The sequence below is a fragment of the Ostrea edulis genome, chromosome 8, assembly GCF_947568905.1.
Source record: "Ostrea edulis chromosome 8, xbOstEdul1.1, whole genome shotgun sequence".
In the NCBI taxonomy this organism is placed as follows: domain Eukaryota; kingdom Metazoa; phylum Mollusca; class Bivalvia; order Ostreida; family Ostreidae; genus Ostrea; species Ostrea edulis.
In genome coordinates this window covers 37,122,641-37,144,568 of record NC_079171.1, presented here as the reverse complement: position 1 = coordinate 37,144,568, position 21,928 = coordinate 37,122,641, and the positions used below count along the sequence as shown (strand labels likewise).

Genomic DNA, 21,928 nt, shown 5'->3' with positions numbered 1-21,928 from the left:
TGATGACTTCAGTCTTGCGCGGAAATAGCTTCGATTTAAAGGAATCACATATTTTGAAAAAAAAATTGCAAATCGAATAGGTAAGAATTGATATTGCAACATAACGTTTCTTACATGACATTATAAGATAATTTGATCTGTTTATTGAAGATAACATTCTTGCTTATAAATGTAATTTTTAGTTCCCTACCGATTTGTAAAACAGTTGATAGTAAGTAGTATTACGAACAGAGTTCAAATCCGTTATAAGTAATCAAAATATAGATGTGAATGTTATATCGATGTGTTGTTTTGTGTTCCATTTGCATGATTATCCCCCCCCCCCCCCCCCCCAAGCATTTTCTTGCAAAGATGATGACCTATATTTGATACATGTACATCGAAACTAGGCAAACGGTATGTCACACGATGAAGGAGTACCAAATTTTCTTTGTTGGTTTTATAATCATAGTTATCAAACCCACATTTACTATATGACATTTAGGATATATGCTTCATGTTTACGTATTGAATTTAAAAATCAGCAAGTTCTGAATAAGACTACTTCATCCTTGATAAAAACTACATGCGTCAACTGTATGAACAACATTCCATTCTGGTAAATATGGTGACTTGACACTGATTTTTCAGGTCACAGTTCAAGGTCGAAACATTAAATATACATTATCTCAATACTTATCATTTCCATTAGTGGAACTCTTCAAATTAAAGGCGCGTAAAGTGGTGCTACCGGGACAACATACGTAAAAATTACTTAGGCATACGTAATATAAATTATGATATCGAATACATATTATAACCGACTGCAAACCACGACACTGATTAAAATTCTAAAGTCAAATTTAGGAATTGATTCTTTTTACAAGAAAACAGACGAACTTATTAAACTATGTGAAGGAGTGCAGGTACTAAATCTGACCGATATAAAGCATCAATCGCAAGAAGAACTGTGAAGGGAAAAACCAATATGCACATTCGACAGAATATCGTTTCTTGTAATTAATGGGATTCATATGTTTATCTAACAATATTCCATTATCACCTGCATATGGTGTTTATATATCTCAACTAATTCGATATGCAAGAGCTTGTTCTGCGTATAGTAAGTTTTTAAATCGAGGTAAGCCACTGAAAAACAAGTTGATGGCACAGGGGTTTCAACAGTCTGGATTGAAGTCAGCATTTCGCAATTTTTATTGTCGTGATAACGATCTAGTTTGTCAATACCACCTATCATTGAGTCGAATGTTGTCTGACGTGTTTCATATCAGTTGTTGGGCCGCTCTTGGCACACTGAATTTGACTGCGGATAACTCCGTTTACCTGAACAGGATATAGGGCTCACGGCGGATGTGACCGGTCGACAGGGGATGCTTACTCCTCCTAGGCACCTGATCCCACCTCTGGTGTGTCCAGGGGTCCGTGTTTGCCCAACTATCTATTTTATATTGCTTGTGGGAGTTATGAGGTTGATCACCGTTCGTTATCTTCACCTTTCATGTTATTAAAATTATTCTGTCAGACTATAAAGACATTCTATTTTATCATGCAATTTGGACAGGTTCATATGGCATGGACTTTGTAATCGTTCATGTAGCCTCTCTCTCTCTCTCTCTCTCTCTCTCTCTCTCTCTCACACACACACACACACACACACACACACTTTCCAATATTTTAGAATAAGTTATATATATGTCAAATTGCATTTTTTAGACGTTTATAACACTAATTAACACAAAGAATGCGTTTCTAAACTGCATCTAAGCTATTTTGAAAATTACAAAATACTGATTTACTGAGGACAGAGAACATCGTTGTTTGGAATTTTTAGAATAGGTGTAGTAGAGTTTTAAAAAGATATAACATTCTTGATAAACCAGAGTAAGAATATTTAGAAAATGCAGTTTGACCAATGGATATTTTATATGAAAATACACCATGTACTTTAACTTTAAAAAAGGGGGTGCTATGATTGATTGAATATTGTTTAACGTCCCTCTCAAGAATAGTTCACTCATATTGAAACGTCACCACTGCCGGTGAAGGGCTGCAAAATTTAGGCCTATGCTCGGCGCTTATGGCCATTGAGCGGGGAAGGCTCTTTATCGTTCCACACCTGCTGTGACACGGGACCTCGGTTTTTGCGGTCTCATCCAAAGGACCACCCAATTTAGTCGCCTGTTACGACAAGCAAGGGGTACTGAGGACCTATTCTAACCCGGATCCCCACGGGATGGGGTTCTATGAACGTTTAGTTTATGTCCCAGTAATATCGCACTTGCTCGAGAGACTTGTGTATTTTCTTACCAATGACGCACAAGAGTCATCAAAGCGCGTTAACTCTAATGAGCTGGTAATGAGAAGTATTATCACATCCGCCAATTAATGGAAACGCTGGTAGGGTACATGTATTAATTATGCAATACTGTCAGAATGTTTATTCAACATAACAAACATACAATCATCAGTATAGATAATTTATTTTAACAATGCGTGTGTGATAAATACATAGTGCAATTCATGACATTATAAGCCAAAATCATACAATATAAAACAATTTATAAAAGAATCATTACAATTTCAAGTCCTGATTACCGACTGGCAGACATTTTCAAATTATCAAGTATTGTATGGGATCCATCTGTGATTTCCTAGCTGCAAACTGCTGAGATTGATACAGTCATAATTTTAAATTTTCATAAGAATCAATGATGTGGTAATATAGTTTCTGATATTTTGAAAGAATTGCTTATGTCTGGCTTTTTTGTATATTTTTGATTTATAGTTTCCTCAAAAAGAATTATTTCGACGAAAATTGATGAACGTCCTTTCCTACAAACAAATGCATACAAAGCCCTAGTAAAACAGTTGGAGGGAAGCAACATAGCAGTTGTGACAGGACTTCCTGGAAATGGAAAAAGCTTCCTAGCATACCAATGCGCGAGAACCTTTCAGCAAGAGAAGCAGATGAATCCGTTTATTGTTCAGTACCATCAAGACTGGCAGGTCAACATTTCTCCAGACAATAAATTCTTTTTCATTGTACGGGATTTCTGCGAGGTTGATATCTTTTCCGCAGATTTCTGTCAAAACTTGATGAATCATGTCGCCGGAATTTCTATTAATATACACGATACGTGCACTCCTCAGGCTAACAAACTGCTTATAATTCTTAGAAAAGAAGTCCTACATTTCATTAGACAACTTTGTCCTGTCGATATAAGATTTTCGGAGGAGTTTGTCATCGATGTATCTTCACCACAAATGCGTCTTACATCCATCGAAAAGCAAGAAATGTTGAGGTTAAACAAAGTGAAATTGAAAGAGGACGAAGATGCATTGATTGAATCCGATTTCCCGTTTGGATTTCCAGATGCTTGTCATTTCTGTCAGACAATGTCCGAATTTTCTGTTCATGTAGATAGCATTCTGTCACAACGATTGGAAAGTATGGAGCCCGAGTTTTTTCTAGCTCTCACAGTTGTATGCCTACGAGGAGGAAAAATCAATATAAAGGAATTATACGAAAATGAGACATATGCAATCTTACATCGCACGTTCAAGCAAACCATGAAGGGATTTACAAGATCTGTCTCTATGAACTTGCCGTTTATTGTTGATCTCTAAACAGATGTTTTCTTTACAAACATGACCACAAATGGCAATACCTATGTTGAATATGTGCACAGAATCGTATACGAAAACGTAATCTCAATTTTATTAAGGAATAATGCAGGGTCTGCATTTCAGTTGGCTCCAGTCAACAGATTGCATTATTTTCGTTCTAAGCTACTGAGGGAAAGCTCAGAAATTTCAACAAATAACATTTGTGATTGGATTATCGAGCGAATAACAAGCGAATTATGCTGTAATGCCACTGGGAGTGTAATACAATGTATTACAGAGCTACCAGAATGGAATGATGAAGAGTTCATCAATATGATCTCGGCAAACGAAAAATTCGAAGAAGCATGTCGGAATTTAAAAACTTATCAGCAAGAGTGTTTTGTTGTTTGTGCCATCAGATCGAAATCTTTGAATATCATACGGTTATTGTTCAGCTCTCTGAGGAAAAATCTGTTCCTTAAACTTTGTCAAGAAAACGAAATATTGTTGAAAGTAGTCGAGACAGGCTCTGTAGAAATGTTTCAGCTTCTGAATAATTTAGGAGTTACACTTGAAAATAGCAGGTCCCCTCCTATTGCATCTCTGTTTACTGCTGTAAGAAACAACCACCTACCAATGCTATCATTGCTGACGGAATATGTGGAACTAGACCCTTCATTCAGAGATGCACAAGGCTGCTCCCTATTACATTGTGCAGCAAAGTCCGGCTCCGTGAACGTAGTGGAATATTTGATCAGACAAAGTTTTGATCCGACAGATTGCTCCGTTGATAACGAAACAATTTTGCATTTGGTGGCGATGTTTGGTTCCTTTTCAGCATTTACGTGGCTTTGCGAGAAGTACCCTGGACAGATAGGAATAAAAACTACAACGGGAAAGTCTGTTTTGCACTATGCGGCTTCGAATGAAGACACAGATATTTTAATTTTCCTGGTGGAGAATATGAAAATGAATCCGCATGAGAAAACAAACGATGGAGAAACTTTGTTACATGTTGCATGTCGCAATGGAAATAATGGCGCTATTAAGCACATATTAGAGAGTTATCCAGAAATTATTCACGTTCAAGATAAACATGGGATGACTGCAGCACACACAGCGTGCATCAGTGGAAATTTAGAGGCTATGAAATTGTTGAGTCAGTTTCATGAACTTTTCGAAACATTGTCAAAGAAGGGCGAAAGTGTCCTGCATTGTGCTTCCATGAGCAAAAGTCTAGAGATACTTGAATTTGTTATGCGTTTAACATTGCATTCGAAAGATGTGGTAACAACAGAAGGCTATTCTTTACTTCACTCTTGCACCAGTTCTGCCATTGGGAATTTAGATATTGTGCAGTATCTAATAGTTCAAGGATTTGATGTTCGACAGCGTAATAAACAAGGACAAATCCCAATGCATTTAGCTTGTATTTCAGGACATTTACAAATCGTACGTTTTCTGATTAATAAATGCCCAGAACTCCTCAATGCCAAGGACGATAAAGGATATGATGCAATATTGAGCTGTGCAAGAGGTCGATCATTAGAAACTCTGAAATACCTTGAAAATATGCAATGTTTCACGCATCAGACTTTACCCACAGGCAAGGGTATCCTTCATATTGCATGCAAGCACAGTTCGGTTGATCTTGTCAAATATTTGTGTCAAATGTATCCACAAGAACTTGAAAGACGTGATTCCAAAGGGAAAACGGCATTACATATGAGTGCACTCAACGCTTCAGTAGATGTTATACAATATCTCTTGGATATCGAGGTCGACCATTATGCTTTATCAACGAGTAAACAAACAATTTTACATTTAGCGTGCTACAACAGTAATACAGATATATTGAAATATATCGCAGAAAAACTACCTGGTCTAAAATATCAAAAAGATTGTCGTGGATACAACGCTTTGCATTATTCTTACGAGGCTAGAAATGAAAGAGCAATCAAGGTTTTGTTGAATGATTTCAATGATTTTGATGTTCGCCAGAGAACATTTGAAAATTTCACACCTTTAGATATTGTATTCAAAACAGTAATAGAACAGAGCTATTCCGGATCGCAACCACAAATGATGATCAGAGATAGAGCACAATACGAGACAAATAATCTAAAATCCTTACACGCCTTCGATTATCTTGATCTTGCTGTCTATCCAAAAAGACGGAGAGGAATAAGTGAAAGCAAAATGCTAGCTTTCTCACTCTCACTTGCTGATTGTTTGAATAATGAAAAACTTCTAAGCAATCAAGAAAGAACTGTAAATATTGCTTCCTGTCAGTTGCTTCATTTTGCCAAATACGAAAAACACCACACATGTACCTTTCCGGAAAGACTTATTGAGACGGGGCTGACTTGGTCGATGACTTGGTGCATCGAAATAGCATTTCTATATCCAAAGGAAATACGAGAACTTTTTCTCAGATCTTCTCTTAATATCTTGCGTTCAGGGGCTGCTACTGATGTAGTTAAAACATTTGCTAGAGGACTCAGTAAAACATTTGATATGAGATATAGCGATGTATTGAGTATACACTCTGTGTGGGCTGGATATCTACCTATGTCTCATGAAAGGTGCAATAACTGCATCGAAACAATAGTTGTTATAACTAGAAAGACAAACGAAGCAGTACAAAGGAGTTTGAAAGAATATCATGGATTACAAATATATTACCGAGATGTCACGTATTTCTCCCCGGAAGCAAAAGAAATGATGCATCTCGAAAGTGATGTATCCCCTGACTTGAAGTTGAGGAAAGAAGATATTCAAAGACTAATAAAACACCACAGCAATATTTCACTCGTATCAACATCATCAGTCAAATCAATAGGATATGGTACAGCAAATCAACAACCACCCAAATATTTGAAATCGGTAGTTATTTATTGTAGAGTCAAAGGCATAATTCCGGCAGGCGAAAAACTCTTTCCAACACAAATTGGAGGGTATCCGGTTGACGTCCGAGAAAGTGCTGTGACTCTTGCTGTCGGTCAAGAGGGTTTAAAAATGGGAGATAGGATAGCTCTAACAGAAGGGGATAAAACTGGAACGGTGGGCGGTTTTATTGATATAGATGCTGACAGAAAGGGTTTTATAACTTGCGCTCATGTACTAACCTCTTTGGACAATCAAACAGATAATCCACTCCACCAAAAACCACCCGTAAGCATTATAGACAGAGGAAGGAAGTATACTATCGGACATGTGGTAGAATATGCTTTAGATTTGGATAGAGCGGATATTGATGTTACAATCGATGCTGCCCTCGTTGAAGTGCAAAAAAGACTGCCAGACAGTGGATATTTTACTTCAAATTTAAAGTTATAAAATATTCAACAAGAAGGTCTGTATATTAAAATTTCTATTATCCTGAGAAATGAAATACAACAATTATTTTGAGTCTTTTTTATTCATTATTTTATAATCAAACGCTAAAATCTTACAGATTTTCGAAAACGGGACGAACTTTCTTTCACCGATGGTGAAACAGCAACCATAGAAGAATGCAGATCAGGAATGATACTGAAAGTTGGTGCTGCTTCCGGATTAACACGCGGACATGTCCATTTTAAAAATGCTGAAGCTGTAATCGAAAAAAGTAGTGTTGTCTTAAATGAAAAAAGACATATCTTACGTGGACAGATAGAAGTAAGACCTTACAGATGTAATGATTTTATCTTAAATGGGGATTCGGGTTCTTTTGTTTTTCTGATAGTGAATGGAAACCCCCCTATACTCAAATGTGTTGGACTAGCGGTCGCTCGAACTGACCACGGGACTTGCTTAATGACTCCTATTGAAAATGTTCTCTCTCGTTTTAATTCGATAATTGATCAGTTTACGAAATTCAAAAATAATTCTGAAGAGGAAGATATGATACGCAAAATGTTTCGTGAACTCAAAGAAGACATGAACAATCAATTTGTGGTTACAAATGAAAAAGTATCGGAAATAGGAAACAGTGTAGCCCGGGTGGAAAATAGACTGCATGAGGTCGAAAATGTGGTATTCACTAACCCAGAAGACGGCGGACAAAAATGGATTTTTTGTTATGAAAATTGTATTCTCAGTATTAAAACTGTAATTTTCTGGGTATCTAAAATAATCACGAAATCAAAACTGAGACGTGAACACAGAACAAAATAGACATACTTCGCTCAAAGTGTTACACAGTGTTTTCCATGAATGCTGTTAAGTGTTTTATTCATGTAAGAATGTTAATTTTAGTGTGATATTACTTATCGTATTTTACAAGTTATGTGATTTATTTGACTGAAAGGGCAAGTTGTTCCAACAACTCGACAAATGTCACTGTTATCTCTACATATAATTAATATAAACTATTTTATTAAATGCGTTAACATTACATCACTGCGATTACAGTATTTGTCTCTAGATGTTGCTTAACGTTAAGAAATAATGGAGTTCATTAGTACAATCAATAAACGCATTTGTGATTATTGCATGAAAATGTTGAAGATCGCGATTAGTGATCAATCCGAAAAAAAAATACAAAGTTAAAATCATGGTAAACACTGACCCTTAAAACACCAGAGCGGGATCAGGTTCCAAAGAGGAGGCAGAATCCCCAATTGATGGGTCACACCAGTCGTCAACCCTCTACGGAGCAGTGCATAAAGAAAGGCCTAACAATACTCATCATTTCCATTAGTGGAACTCTTCAAATTAAAGGCGCGTAAAGTCGTGCTACCGGGACAACATACGTAAACAGTACTTAGTACTTAGGCATACCTAATATAAATTATGTTATCGAATACATGTTATAACCGACAGCAAACCACAACACTGATTAAAATTCTAAAGGAAAATTTAGGAATTGATTATTCTTACAAGAAAACAGACGAACTTATTAAACTATGTGAAGGAGTGCAGGTATTAATCTGCCAAATCTGACCGATATAAAGCATCAATCGCAAGAAGAACTGTGAAGGGAAAAACCAAAACGCACATCCGACACAATAACTTTTCTTGTAATTAATGGGATTCATATGTTATTAAAATTATTCTGTCAGATTATGAAGACATTCTATTTTATACAATTTGGACAGGTTCATATATGTCATGGACTTTGTAATTGTTAATGTACCTCCCCCCCCCCCCCCCCCCCCCCCCCCCCCCGCTCTCTCTCATTTTCAAATATTTTTGAGTAAGTTATATACTTGCCAAACTGCATTTTTAAAGACGTTTATAACACTAATTAACACAACAAATGCGTTTCTAAACTGCATCTAAGCTATTTTGAAAATTGCAAAATATTGATTGACTTAGAACAGAGAACATCCATCGTTGTTTGGAATTTTTATAATAGTGGAGTTTAAAAAAAACCATGTAACATCCTTGATAAACTAGTGTTAGTATATTTTTAAAATACAGTTTGACCAATGGCTATTTTATTTAAAAGTACACCATGTACTTTAACTTTTAAAAAAAGTGTGGGGGGGGGGGGGGGGGGGTCCATGAACGTTTCGTTTATGTCCCAGCAATCTCGCACTTGCTCGCGAGACTTGTGCATTCTCTTACCAATGACGCACAAGAGTCATCAAAGCGCGATAACTCTAATGTGATGGTAATGAGAAGTATTGGTTTAAAACACGTCTAACATGCTCTACATATATGTGTAAATACGATCATTATATAACGATAAAAAAATCTCTGAAATGCTGAATTTGAAGTAGAATGTTGAACACCTCTGTAACATCAACATATTTGTGATTATCCTCCCTCGGTTTAAAACTTGATCAACAAAATATACTCTAGCCCATCGAATGAAAGGTCAAGATAACGAACAGTCATTAATCTCACAAGTCCTAAAGGCAAAACAAAGTAGAGAGTTAGGCAAACAAGAACCCGTGGACACACCAGAGGTGGGATCAGGTGTTTTCGGTAGTCAAACTCAGCAATCGCTGTTGTTTCATACCAATTGTTAGGCCGTCCTCGGCACACTAATTTTGACTACGGATAAATCCGTTTACCTGATCAAGATACATGTATAAGGCTCATGGCGGGTGTGACCGGTCGACAGGGGATGTTTACTCCTCCTAGGCACCTGATTTCACCTCTGGTGTAAACAGGGGTCCGTGATTATTCAACTCTCTATTTTGTATTGCTTATAGTGGTTATGAGATTCTTCACTGTTCCTTATCTTCACATTTCATTCATATTTATTTGTTATCAATCCATCATGTTTTCAATGCAATTAACAGTTTTTGCAAAGATTATTGTTAAAGTTGCATTCAAATTGAAAACAGGACCTTTGGACTTCTATTTTATGAACTGCTGATTTAAAGTGTATATTCAATTCGATTATGGCACAAAGTTTGTCAGGTACACACTAATATATATAATATTCAGGATCTCTGTGTACATTCACTCTGATTTATGGCTGTGAGAGGATTCAAGGCAATGGGGAATAATCCTTCACACTTTACCAGACCCTACAAGTCTAGAAGCATCAGTCCTGGAATTAATTAATATTCTATTGCTTTTATCTTAGGTAACGTGACTCCAAATACATTCCAATTAAATGATTTAAAACTCCAATGACTAGCGGATCTGTTGACCAGTTTGCTCCACAGCTTAAGGGAAGTAGCCCAATTACACTCAACCTTTATAAATGAGAGACAACATTCTGTATTGGCTACTGTTTTTATCAAAATAAACGTGCCATCATAATTTATTGACTAAAATAAATAATTCACATTACACAATGGCATATCATAAATATTATATAAGTTAGTTTTTATTATCTTGTTAAGCAATTTTGAATACGATACAGTCCCCCGCCCCCGTTTTCTTTGAAATCCAGTACCTTAATTCCATTGGTAGAAGATGTGACGCGCACACATAGATAGGTATACTGATTTTGACTGCGGATAACTCCGTTTACCTGATCAGGATATGGGTCTCACGGCGGGTGTGACCGGTCAACAGGGGATGTTTGCTCCTCCTGGACACCTGATCCCACCTCTGGTGTGTCCAGTGGTCCGTGTTTGCCCAACTATCTATTTTGTATTGCTTGTAGGAGTTATGAGATTGATCACTGTTCGTTATCTTCACCTTGCATGTACGAGCCTACCACACCTGGATCAGGTAGAAGAAATATTTGCTTTATTTGTATGCATTTCCCAAAAACCGCATGAGGTGGAATCCACTTACCTGAGGAAAATTTCTGGATTTATGTGTGTCTACGCTCGCAGAACTTAGATTGTTGACTGGGGACTGGCAGATCAGAAATGAAGGAATAGAGTTAGAGGTAATAGTAATTCCCTCATTGATTTTAACATGAAAACTTTAAATCGGCACGTACAATTCAGATTAAGATTTTTTGAACACTGTGGACATCTCAATCTGAGTCCCAAAGACATTCAATATTCACCCCCCCCCCCCAAAAAAAACCCCAAAAAACAAAAGAACATTAAGCAAGTACTGTTATATGTTTCAATAATGTAATACCACTTAACTTATCATCCTTAGCTTTAATAGTGGTATAATTACGTTTCAAAAGTTATTATTTTGTATTGTTAACCATTAATATTTCCGAAATGATAATAATTGTTGAAAATGTGATAATTTAATTATACCATTGAATTCTAGCAATGCCATGACACTGCTATCAACCGGATGCCGCGTTACATAGAACGAACGAGTTCGCTTGATAAATGTAAACAACAAGTATAGCTTTTTAACAGTCTTTAGGAACAACCGTATACAGTAAACTGATATAAATGTATAAAATAAGCTTTAAGTATTTATATTTTATCAAATTACCACATAATTAAACTTTTCTAACATTTAAAAAGACCTACTAGAAACTACTGTACAATAATATTTTTTCTAGCATGACGTTGAAGTTGACATGATATTTGTACTAAAAAAACATTGTTTCTTTTCCATTTAAAAACAGTGAAAAGCAGACGTTTAACGTGTTTAAGTTTTACACGGCAAGAAACAAAGATTACTAAATAACTGAAAATTACCCAAATTTTATCAAGAAGAATTTTAATGTTTGAATGCAAAAACAGATCATTTCTGTTATTTGTTGCATTATTTTGATAGTTGTTATGAATCAGATGAAAATGTCAGTTTTATTATGTTGCAATTTTTCTTCTTTCTTTTCTTTGATTTTTCTCTCCCTTTTTTTAAAGAATGAAAATCCTGTAAAATTGTTAAGTCGTGCGTAAATTAAATCATCAGGAAATTGTCTTCCTTGCGTTGAACATAATTTCAACCAATGAAATAAATTAGAATTTTACATTATACATTTTCCATCAATCACAAAGGAGAGGAGGTGCATTATACGAAGACTGTAAAATACTCCAATTATATGATACCGTCTTCCAGGGAGACGGTAATGATTCAATTATTCAGGAACTTTGAATATACAAACAAGTCAATAAAAATCAAAAAATACAGCAAGAATTAGAATATATAGATATACATAATCATGAAATGATATTAGTGTCAAAGATAGTTCAGTTTAGGTAGATTTTCCCGACAAAATGTGATAACTATTGCGATACCAAAGGTCCCGAGCTATGTTTTGCTTAACAAACTACTCAAGTAATGTCGTTTTTAGTAGTGGATGTCATTTTTGTGTGACATACCTCAACAAACTATGACGTTTACACACATACACGTAAACTGTGACTTAAGCAGACAGCGCGAACTCCTTCTTTAAACAATTTAATACAATTTAACAAAAAAGATCATTTCTGTACAATTATTGTTCGGCAAACATGTGCAATTTTCTCATTGGTTAAAATCAATCAAGGAATTACCACGTGACATGGAGATTGATCGTTGAGACAACGAAAAATTGTTCCAGGAGTACATCATTGTACATGAATAATGATTTCGGTGGATCATCCGATTTCTAACAATCTACTTAGGGATACTTAAGAAGTACCAACAGAGTCCTAGTTCTAAAACTGTTCATCTTAATTCCGATGCCATGCTTTATTCTATGTCACTAATGAGGAATTCTGAAGCTGACTTCACAAACAAAATTATAACTCTGGCTGGCCGGCATATCATGGCAGGAAAAGTTATAACGGGGAACAAGCCTCATGTGGTTCTCGCCTTTTTTGTTTGATCCAGATAGAGGGCAGAAATTATCAACAAACGGAGTGCCGTCATGAAACTGTCACACCCTGTTTACTTCCAATCCTTGGATCCACACCTCAACTGTTGTTAAGTCAGCCGTGACACCTCTAAAATGCAAAAAGACGGGCAAATCAATGTGCAATAATGAAATAATAGAATGATAGACAAACATATATAATTTTCGAGGATAATATGAAAAAGGAATGAGGGAAATGTTGAAATAAATATTTCTCGCACGAAAAAAATAATCTGATTTGTGATAAATAAAGCACTGTTATAATTCTGTAAAAGAAGAAATTTACCCAAAAAAATGAAGATTTGAACTCCTCACATACCCAGTCTCAATTTTGTTTTGATAGATATTATTTATTTGAATTATACACATTTTGATATTTCACAGAATCAAAGAAAGTAAAACATTTCAAAAAGAACTGACGACGTACTTAAAAACTCTTTTAAGATGGCGAACTTATCTGGATAATCTACTTTTACGAGATCTCCGCCCTCTGTTTGACAGAAAGTCGCGGTAGCGTGATAAATCATGGAACTCTCGCTGTACCCAAGACATATTGTGACGTCATCACGTTTGTACTCTTTGTATTGTGAATGACATGAGACTGGAATATAAGTAAACCATTTATGTACATTTATTTTATGACAATTGCATATCTCTGGTGAGCGGGGGATATTTGCGTGAGGCGGGGGAAGTTGGAAAGGAACTGAAAGAAACCCACGTGTCCGAGTGGGAGACCAAAATATCCAATCGTAACTCCTGCACTTCGTTACCTGACGTCATAGCTAATATTGTAGCGAAGTCACTAATGGATGCCATCGTATTACATCCGAAATGTATATCGAGTGTGCGAGGAGTTCCGATTGCTACAATATGTAACCACTGTTGATCCTGTTACGATGTCCAAAATTGTTAAAGTATTTCCTATTCCCGGAAAAGTTGATATGTGAGAATTTTAATAAAGCGTTTTGTGAACGGTAAAATATACAAATTTAGACTATCCACTATTGGAAAATTTGCTCTCGTTGGTATATTCAGTTTTATAAACATAAACACCAAGTTTAAAGGCTAAACGCCCCCTCGTACTCACTACTAAAAACTAGGGTTATCATAATTGGATAAAATACCCTTGATACCACTATAATAACCAGGGCTATCCTAACTGGGCCTTAGTACTTACTGAAAAGGTAGGACAATTCCAACGGGATAGGTCAATCCGAACACATGAGTTATCTTTCTTTGAACCATAACGTACTGCTTTTCCGTAATGTAGTTTAAGACTTTGAGGTAGTATATTCGAGAAGAGTCATTATAAACAGTGCAGAAGGCTGCAGCGATGTTGCTGTATAATTTTTACAGTTATCACGCCAACAAATATGTTAACACTAACAAAATATCTCAATGCATACGTTTCCTTCATACACGTGAAAATAACTAACTTTGCCTGTAAAAATAATAGAAAATTAATGTTGTCAATAAAGGACTTTTTTTCTATTACAATTTCCCTACCCTCTCGTAGAAATCATTTCAACTGTTTTCGATTTCAGTATTCAACGCGCAGTCTGACTGTGTTACTACCCTGAAGTTGTCATATTCACACTAAATGTTAGAATACAAAGAGAGATAACTCACGTTTTCGAATAGGTCTATATAAATGCCCTCTTACTAATAAAATCCCCAAAACAAGTTCTTTGCTAACATGAAACGTTTACGTCAATATCCGCTGAAAATAGAGCTATTCTAACATTATTGTTACTTCCATTCGCCAATGCTCCTTCGGGGTTGTTAATGAAAGAAACTTTTCACTTTCTCGCAGCTATGACATACATGTAAATATAAAATCAGAAATGATTTAGATGGCCAGCATGACCTTTCTGGACTACGCATAAGGATTCAGTCCTTGTACACCGTCATTCCTTTGTCAAATTCTAAAAATAAGTACAGAAGTTCCCAATAATGTCGGAAACTGAAAGGTTTCATGACCAGGGAAGAAAAGTGATCCACAATCGATCTCATAAGATAGCAAATAACTCTATTCTAAAGAATTCTTTAAATTCGTATCTTTGTTGTTTTGTAGTAGGGTGGTTGGGGATACATACAGATTGCCAGAGTGCATAACGCGTGTTATTGAAAACTAGCCACAGCAGCTTCAGCTTTGTATCTGACTACAAGTCATCAGCAGGAAGAAGCTTTGTTACAGTATATCTGTACTTTGGTACCATGTAGAGTGTTCTGTCCTGAATAAGAATTTACACAATATCTTGTGACGTCTGAGACTTATCTTGTGAGCGTGCTAAATGTAGGATTTTCAGACATTGTGTCAGACTCAAAACTGGTCCATGAAATTTCGTCAATTGTTCGCTGAAATATGACCAACTATTTTAAAGTGATAGTTGATGTCGTTGCGTCATGCTTAGGTCTAAATTCACGGTGTTTCATTTACAGCTGATGATGTCATATGATATGAGTGAAAATTCCCAAAAGGGACGTTAACAAAGAAAATGAATTCGAATATTTTTTCAGGCATGCTCAATAACTATGAACATCTCAATGGTTTCTTCTGAAAGATGTTTGAAATAACATATCTACTATTTTTGCTTACAGCCATATAATCAGGCAGATTGCCAAACAGAACTTAAATCCCTCTATGACTTTAAGGTGCGATGATGTTGTGGTCTAAACTCTTTTAAATATTGAATCTGCGTAAGTAAAGAAGACTCACCTTCGAGGAAAGATTCCCATTTTGAACCATTAAGAACAGATCACGATAAAGGGAGATAACAACAGGCGCAACTTCCTGTACCGGAATCACGACTAAACAGGAACCGGATGTTTGACATCATTGTTGTGCAACGCAAGAAACAGTGCGTGTCGCTCTCTGTTCTTCCTATTATATTGCATGAGGTTGTTGGCAATTCCTGTGTTGAAGCAGCTGCGTATTGCTGATAAACTGGTTCGTGATTCTGAGAATTCTTGAGATGGGTTTGCGAAAATTGCCAGGTAACTAAAAAACTTGATATAAATAACACAGTGCTACCCAATCTGTCAGCCATCTTGAATAGCGTTGTGCCGTGGCGAACTATAGCCTTCCCCTCTGTTACCAATGTACATCAGCACCATATACAGGGTGATATATATTGTTATTATATACTTTCAATTTTATCTCTTCTTTTTTCTTTAAAAGTTTGCGGGTATATATCACACAATATATGCCCGGAAACATTCCGGCCCGCAAACATTACGTCACAATCAAATTTCTACGCCGTTAATTTTCAAATTTTTCGTGTTTTTCATCTTCTACTCAGTTAAACTGATAAAGTTATTGTTAGAAATAAAATTATTTTTAGTTTCTAAATGAAATTGAAAGTATATAATAAAAAGGTTATAGACTTTGTATGGGAAATATGACGACCTCGTTTCTTGTCGCGGACGGACCTCGCAAGCTCGGTCCGTCTACGCGCCAAAAAACTCGGTCGTCATATTTTCCCATACAAAGTCTATAACCTATAAATATTAACTTGTTTAAATAGTCACGTGATTACGAACTTTGAGGATGACTTAGTAGTGTTTACTTATATAATATTACTTCTCGTCCTTCAATTGATGACGATGCGTACGTAGATGTTAAATCTATAGATATAATCGGCCATTACATTTTCGCTATTGTTCGATTCAATATTTTACGATCGATTATCTTTATTTACCGCGAAAGTTCAACATATACCCTACAGAATAATAATTATATACATTATCTACTTTGTGTAATTAGACTTGAATGAGTCGATATCAAAGATTTAACATTTATAACCAAGTACCATTTAAATATGTTTCATTTGGATGTAGCAATCAAAGAAAAATTAAACAAATGACCTCGATGTAAGAATCAAAGAAAAATTAAACAAATTACCTTGATTTAGCAATAAAAGAAAATTTGAAACAAATTCTATTTTTGTTTCAGCATTTAGAATACTACTGTCAACCATACATGCTATGCCAGTACATCTGTTTGATAACAGATCGATCTTATCATTTTGCTATTATATTAAATATTGGTGCCTTGTGAATTGAAAGTAGGCCTTTCCACATTAATTAGTTTGGTTGGCATATTAATTTTTGTCATGTAGATAGTATGCATTTAAAGTTTAAACTCATAGACCAATACTAAAAATTGTTTACATGTCGAGAAATTATAGAAACAAGAAAAAAAATTATTAATGGGTAGTAATATCTGTTAGGAATTGTCTCGTTACCTATGTGCTTTCTTCAAGTTAATTAGAAAAAGAATAAAGCGTTTCCAGTTTTATTTCCTATAGCATAATTAAAAACGTAGCGTCATTCCTTGTTATTTCAAGCAAAATTACTATTCCATTTATAAGTCTTAGTTCATAAAAATGTGAAAAACATTGGTTAATACAAAAAAACGGCGGGAGCGTCGAGCTGTGAAGACTGCCATCTTAGAGTATCAAATACCGAGTATCAAATTTGAGAACCTATAGTTATTGAAGATGGTGTTTGCGAAGAATAGGAATTGATAGCAGAAAACATTTGTATAGGCTACACATGCAATGTGTATATTTGCTGCCCTTTTTAAAGATCCACTTTGACGCTGCTTCGACAGAAAATACAGGAACATGTTTCCTACTGACAACTGCATTTCGCAAATTATGTGATTATTAAATTGTTATTACCTTAATTGCGAATGCAACCCAATCTCTACCAATAGTTGTCGTTCCTTGCTTTGTCAACGTCTCGAGGGTTTTACAAGATTCTTGTAAAATGGCATGTATGCTCAAATAAAGTATGTTTTCGACTTCAGTTACAAAATATATTTAAATAAATAAATACTGGGCAGATGTCAAGTCTTCTTGTGCACAAGAAGCGCTGTTGGGGTTGGAATGCGGAAAATGGGTTGTTCTATTTGCACCAGGCCTAAACATAGGTACATGAACATGAAGAATGCATAGTAATGAGGGAAACTACAAATAGTTGCTTGTCCTACATTTTCCCGATGTTTTATAAAATAGTTCTTAGTTTTATTAGCAGTAAAAAAAAAAAGTGGATTTACATGCGGAATAACATTGCTTATTTTGAGACGTTGACAGAGGTATATATGAGTGTAAGGAACGATATCTCTGGGTAAATATTGAATACAACCAATCATACGGCAAAATGCTGTCTGATATATTTTCATACTATTTGTTAGGCCGTTCTTTATAAACAGATTTTGACTACGGATTCAGCCATTTATACCTCATTAGGATATAGGACTCACGGCGCGTGTGACCGTTCGACAGGGTATGCTTACTCCCCCTAGGTATCTGATTTGACCTCTGGTGTGTCCAGGTGCTCGTGATTGACCTACTCTTTAGTTTAATTGATAGATCCCTGTTCATTATCTTCGATTTCCAGCTTACTTGTACGGCTCAAGTGAGCTTTTCTGAATCTCCTGCTATCTGGCGTCCGTTCCTCTGTAAGTTTTCGAGAAACAGAGGGTTATTTTCAACAAAGTTTGCCATAAAGCATCTGGGAGTGCAGTAGGTCCAATTTAAACTGAAGGGTCCCACGTGTTTCAAAGAGGACATTATTGAGTGATAATGGAAATAGGATTACAATATTTCAAAATCAACTTATAATCAACTACTGGACAAGAAAAGACAAACCTTGCAAAAGATTGAAATGAAATTTCAAAATTGCTCAAATCATGGCCCCAGAGGTATACATATAATTATATATATATATATATATATATATATATATATATATATATATGAAAAGGTGAAGATAACGAACGGTGATCAATCTCCTATAAAGAATATAAAATAGAGAGTTGGGCAAACACGGACTTCTGGATACGTGTCGTGAACCCTATATCTTGATCAGGTAAACGGTGTAATCCTTAGTTATAATCACTTCGCCAAGAACGACCTAGCAATTGGTATGAAACACACCAGACAGCACCAGTCGACAAGGGATGCTTACTCCTCCTTACCCCTCTTAGACACCAAATACCACTTCTGGTACGTCCAGGTGTCTGTGTGCGCCGAACTCTTTATTTTGTATCACTTGTCGGATTTATGAGATTGATCACAGTTCGTTATTTTCGCCTTTCATAGAAGCTTTTCAATAAAATCTGCCTCATAAGAATATAAAAAAGGTCAGCTAACAAAGGAGCATCCATCCCATTAAAATTTTCTAAAAAATAACAAGAATTTGATTGGTCTTATTAAATTGCAAGAATGCTCGGGTATGCCAGACTCAACTGTGTTTTTTTGGTGCCTTCGGGGATCACGGCCATTGAGCAGTGATGGTTATTTAGCGTGCCACACCTGCTGTTACAAGGGACATCCTTTATTAAGGTAATCTCCGAGTACCTGTGACATTCACACCTAATGCAGAGCGTTTGGCAATGAAACTGTCACTACCTGTTTTAACGACTTAGGTCTGTCGCGGCCGGGATTCGAACCCTATCTTCCACATGCGGGGCAAATGTTCTACCTCTAGACCACCGCGGCGGTTGAACATATGATAGTAAATTAAACTTACCAACATGGAAAATATCAAAGACCTATCTCAAAAACAAAAAAAAAAACATTATATGGTCTGGACCAAAAAATGCCAAAACATTCTATTTGACCTTTTCATAAAAGGTCAAAGGTAGCCAAAAATGGCAAGCATCTCACTATCTTATCACGGTTTAACACACATACCTTGACAGGGATCCTCAGGTAGCGCATATACACAGCAAACTAGGAAGAATTGTTTTAGAACACTAAAACTGACGTTTCCCCTTCCATGTTAGGGATCATCAATCAATAATGAAAATAAAATATTTATTCGGTATATACATACACACATAAATATCAAGGATAACCCATGAAAGCTCAAAAGCTTATTCCAATATATGGGGTCATTTGATGCACGGATGTTTGCGCTAGGGGTTCATTTATTTGGGAGGAAATCGGAGTACTCGGAGGAAACCCACGTGTCCGAGCGGGCGACCGCCATACCCTCTCACATCACATACAAACATTGCCGATCAAGGGGATTGAACTCGGGTCGCAGCGGCGAGAAGCGAGAGCGCTAACCGGACAACCCACGTCCAAGAAGAGGACCAAGGCGACTCAAGTGAGCAAATTATCATATGCGCCAAATTTATACGCGCACCTTTCTCTGAAGAAATTTGTATGATTTCATATAAAAATAATTTAGAGCAATTCATATTAGACAAATCACATTAATTCAATTTTACTTGTTTTATGTCCATAAATTCCATTTCACAATCAGCGTGCAATCACAATAGATGCGATCGCTATGACTGTGTTTTGCTTTGTTACAAATAATTAGAAACATATATGTCCAATGTACGGCGGTCATGTATATCTGCTATGACATAAAATCATGATTCATTTATCATATCTACTCGTATATACAATATGCAAGTGTAGAAATCATTGTTTCTGATATCCTCTCTAATGTTATATGCTCTCTGGATCCTGATACATTGCAATATTATTTCCATCCATTATACACACGAATAAATCTTAAATTTATTTAGAGTGGTGTGTTCCCATTCGATGATTAGGTGTAGGACAGCAGGGGTAAATCATCTGTTCTAAGATTTAGCCATATAATAGCAGAATTCAACATTATTTCAAACATAGAGGGTCTGGGGAAAACGTGAAAAAATCAAATTAACTGCAAGGAACGAAAAAAACATAGAGAGCCGATACCAAGAAAAATAGTTTTACTACCTCTTCTTAAATGAATCGAATCTTTTTAAACTGTAGACATGATTCTGCAGAAAGGTCAGGGTACCAAAGGCCCTGGCCGAAAATGGATATTTTGACTTAAAAACACTTTTCAGAAAATGAATTTTGTGAACCAATCTGGATGAGTAAATGCGATGTATGATAATTCTTATGTTTTAAAATTATCTTATCTCGATAATTTTCAAGATCTCGTGGGGATTCGGGTTAGAATAGGTCCTCAGTACCACCTTGCTTGTCGTAGAAGGCGACTAAACGGGGCGGTCATTCGGATGAGACCACAAAATCGAGGTCCCGTGTCACCGCAGATGTGGCATCATAAAGATCCCTCCCTGCTCAAAGGCCGTAAGCGCCGAGAATAGGCCGAAATTTTGCAGCCCTTCACCGGTAGTGATAACGTCTCCATATGAGTGAAATATTCTCGAGAGGGACGTTAAACAATATTCAATCAATCAATCGATTTTCAATAATTTTAGACATATTTAGTATCCCTGTCAATGGGATGGATGAATGTGAGTTACCGTACCTATACTGGACTCCAAAACTTCACAAAAACCCTTACAAAGAAAGATACATTCCTGGATCCAGTAAATGTTCTACCAAGCCCCTATCTTGCCTCCTCTCAAGACTTTTTGTCATCATTGAGAATTGCTTCTTCAACAATAATGGGAAAAGGAAATATTTGTATCTATTGATCAGTCCAAATGATCATTTCTTAAACACCACTGATTCCATGCACAAGTACTATCTAGTTCAAATAAAAAATATTAAGGAGTTCCTCATTGACAATGTCTTCGTAGTCTTTAGTGATGAGGTCTTGCAACAGTCTGTTGGAATTCCCATGTGCATGGATTGTATCCCTTTGTTAGCTTACTCTACTCAATATTCTTATGAAGTAGTTTATTCAAAAACTTGTACATGAGAAGAAAAAATATCTTGTTGTACATGTGGCCCTCAACTAGACATCTAAATCTATCGACGACGTGTTATCCATTAACAATAATTACTTTCATTCAGATGTCGATTAGATGTATTCCTGTGAACTCGAGATAAAAGACATCACAGAGTCCTCGATATTTGCTTCGCACTTAGATATTTTATTGAAAATGAATATGAACGGCAAAATAACAACTCAACTTTATGACAAACGGAATGATTTCAGCTTCTCCATCGTCAGTTTCCCATATTTATACAGCAATATTCCGTCATCGCCTGTATAAGGTGTTGTTATCTCTCAATTGATTCGATATGCAAGAGCTTGTTCTGCGTGTGATGTTTTCAAATCGAGACAGACTACTGACAAACGGGTTGAATTTACAGGGATTTCAACAGTCTCGTTTAAGGTCAACATTTCGCATATTCTATGGTCGTTATAGTGAAGTTTGCCAATGCAACCTATCATTAAGTC

The 21,928-nt window shown here is 36.1% G+C and overlaps 1 protein-coding gene across 1 annotated transcript; it reads left to right on the top strand.

The window, feature by feature from the left end:
- The first annotated feature begins 3,700 nt into the window (after positions 1 to 3,700).
- LOC125662712 (alpha-latrotoxin-Lg1a-like) lies at positions 3,701 to 7,986 on the top strand. Its single transcript, XM_048895034.2, has 2 exons — positions 3,701 to 6,961; positions 7,064 to 7,986. The coding sequence occupies exon 1, from the start codon at positions 3,940 to 3,942 to the stop codon at positions 6,943 to 6,945; it is 3,006 nt and encodes a 1,001-aa protein (XP_048750991.2). The 5' UTR covers positions 3,701 to 3,939; the 3' UTR covers positions 6,946 to 6,961; positions 7,064 to 7,986.
- The last annotated feature ends 13,942 nt before the right edge of the window (positions 7,987 to 21,928 follow it).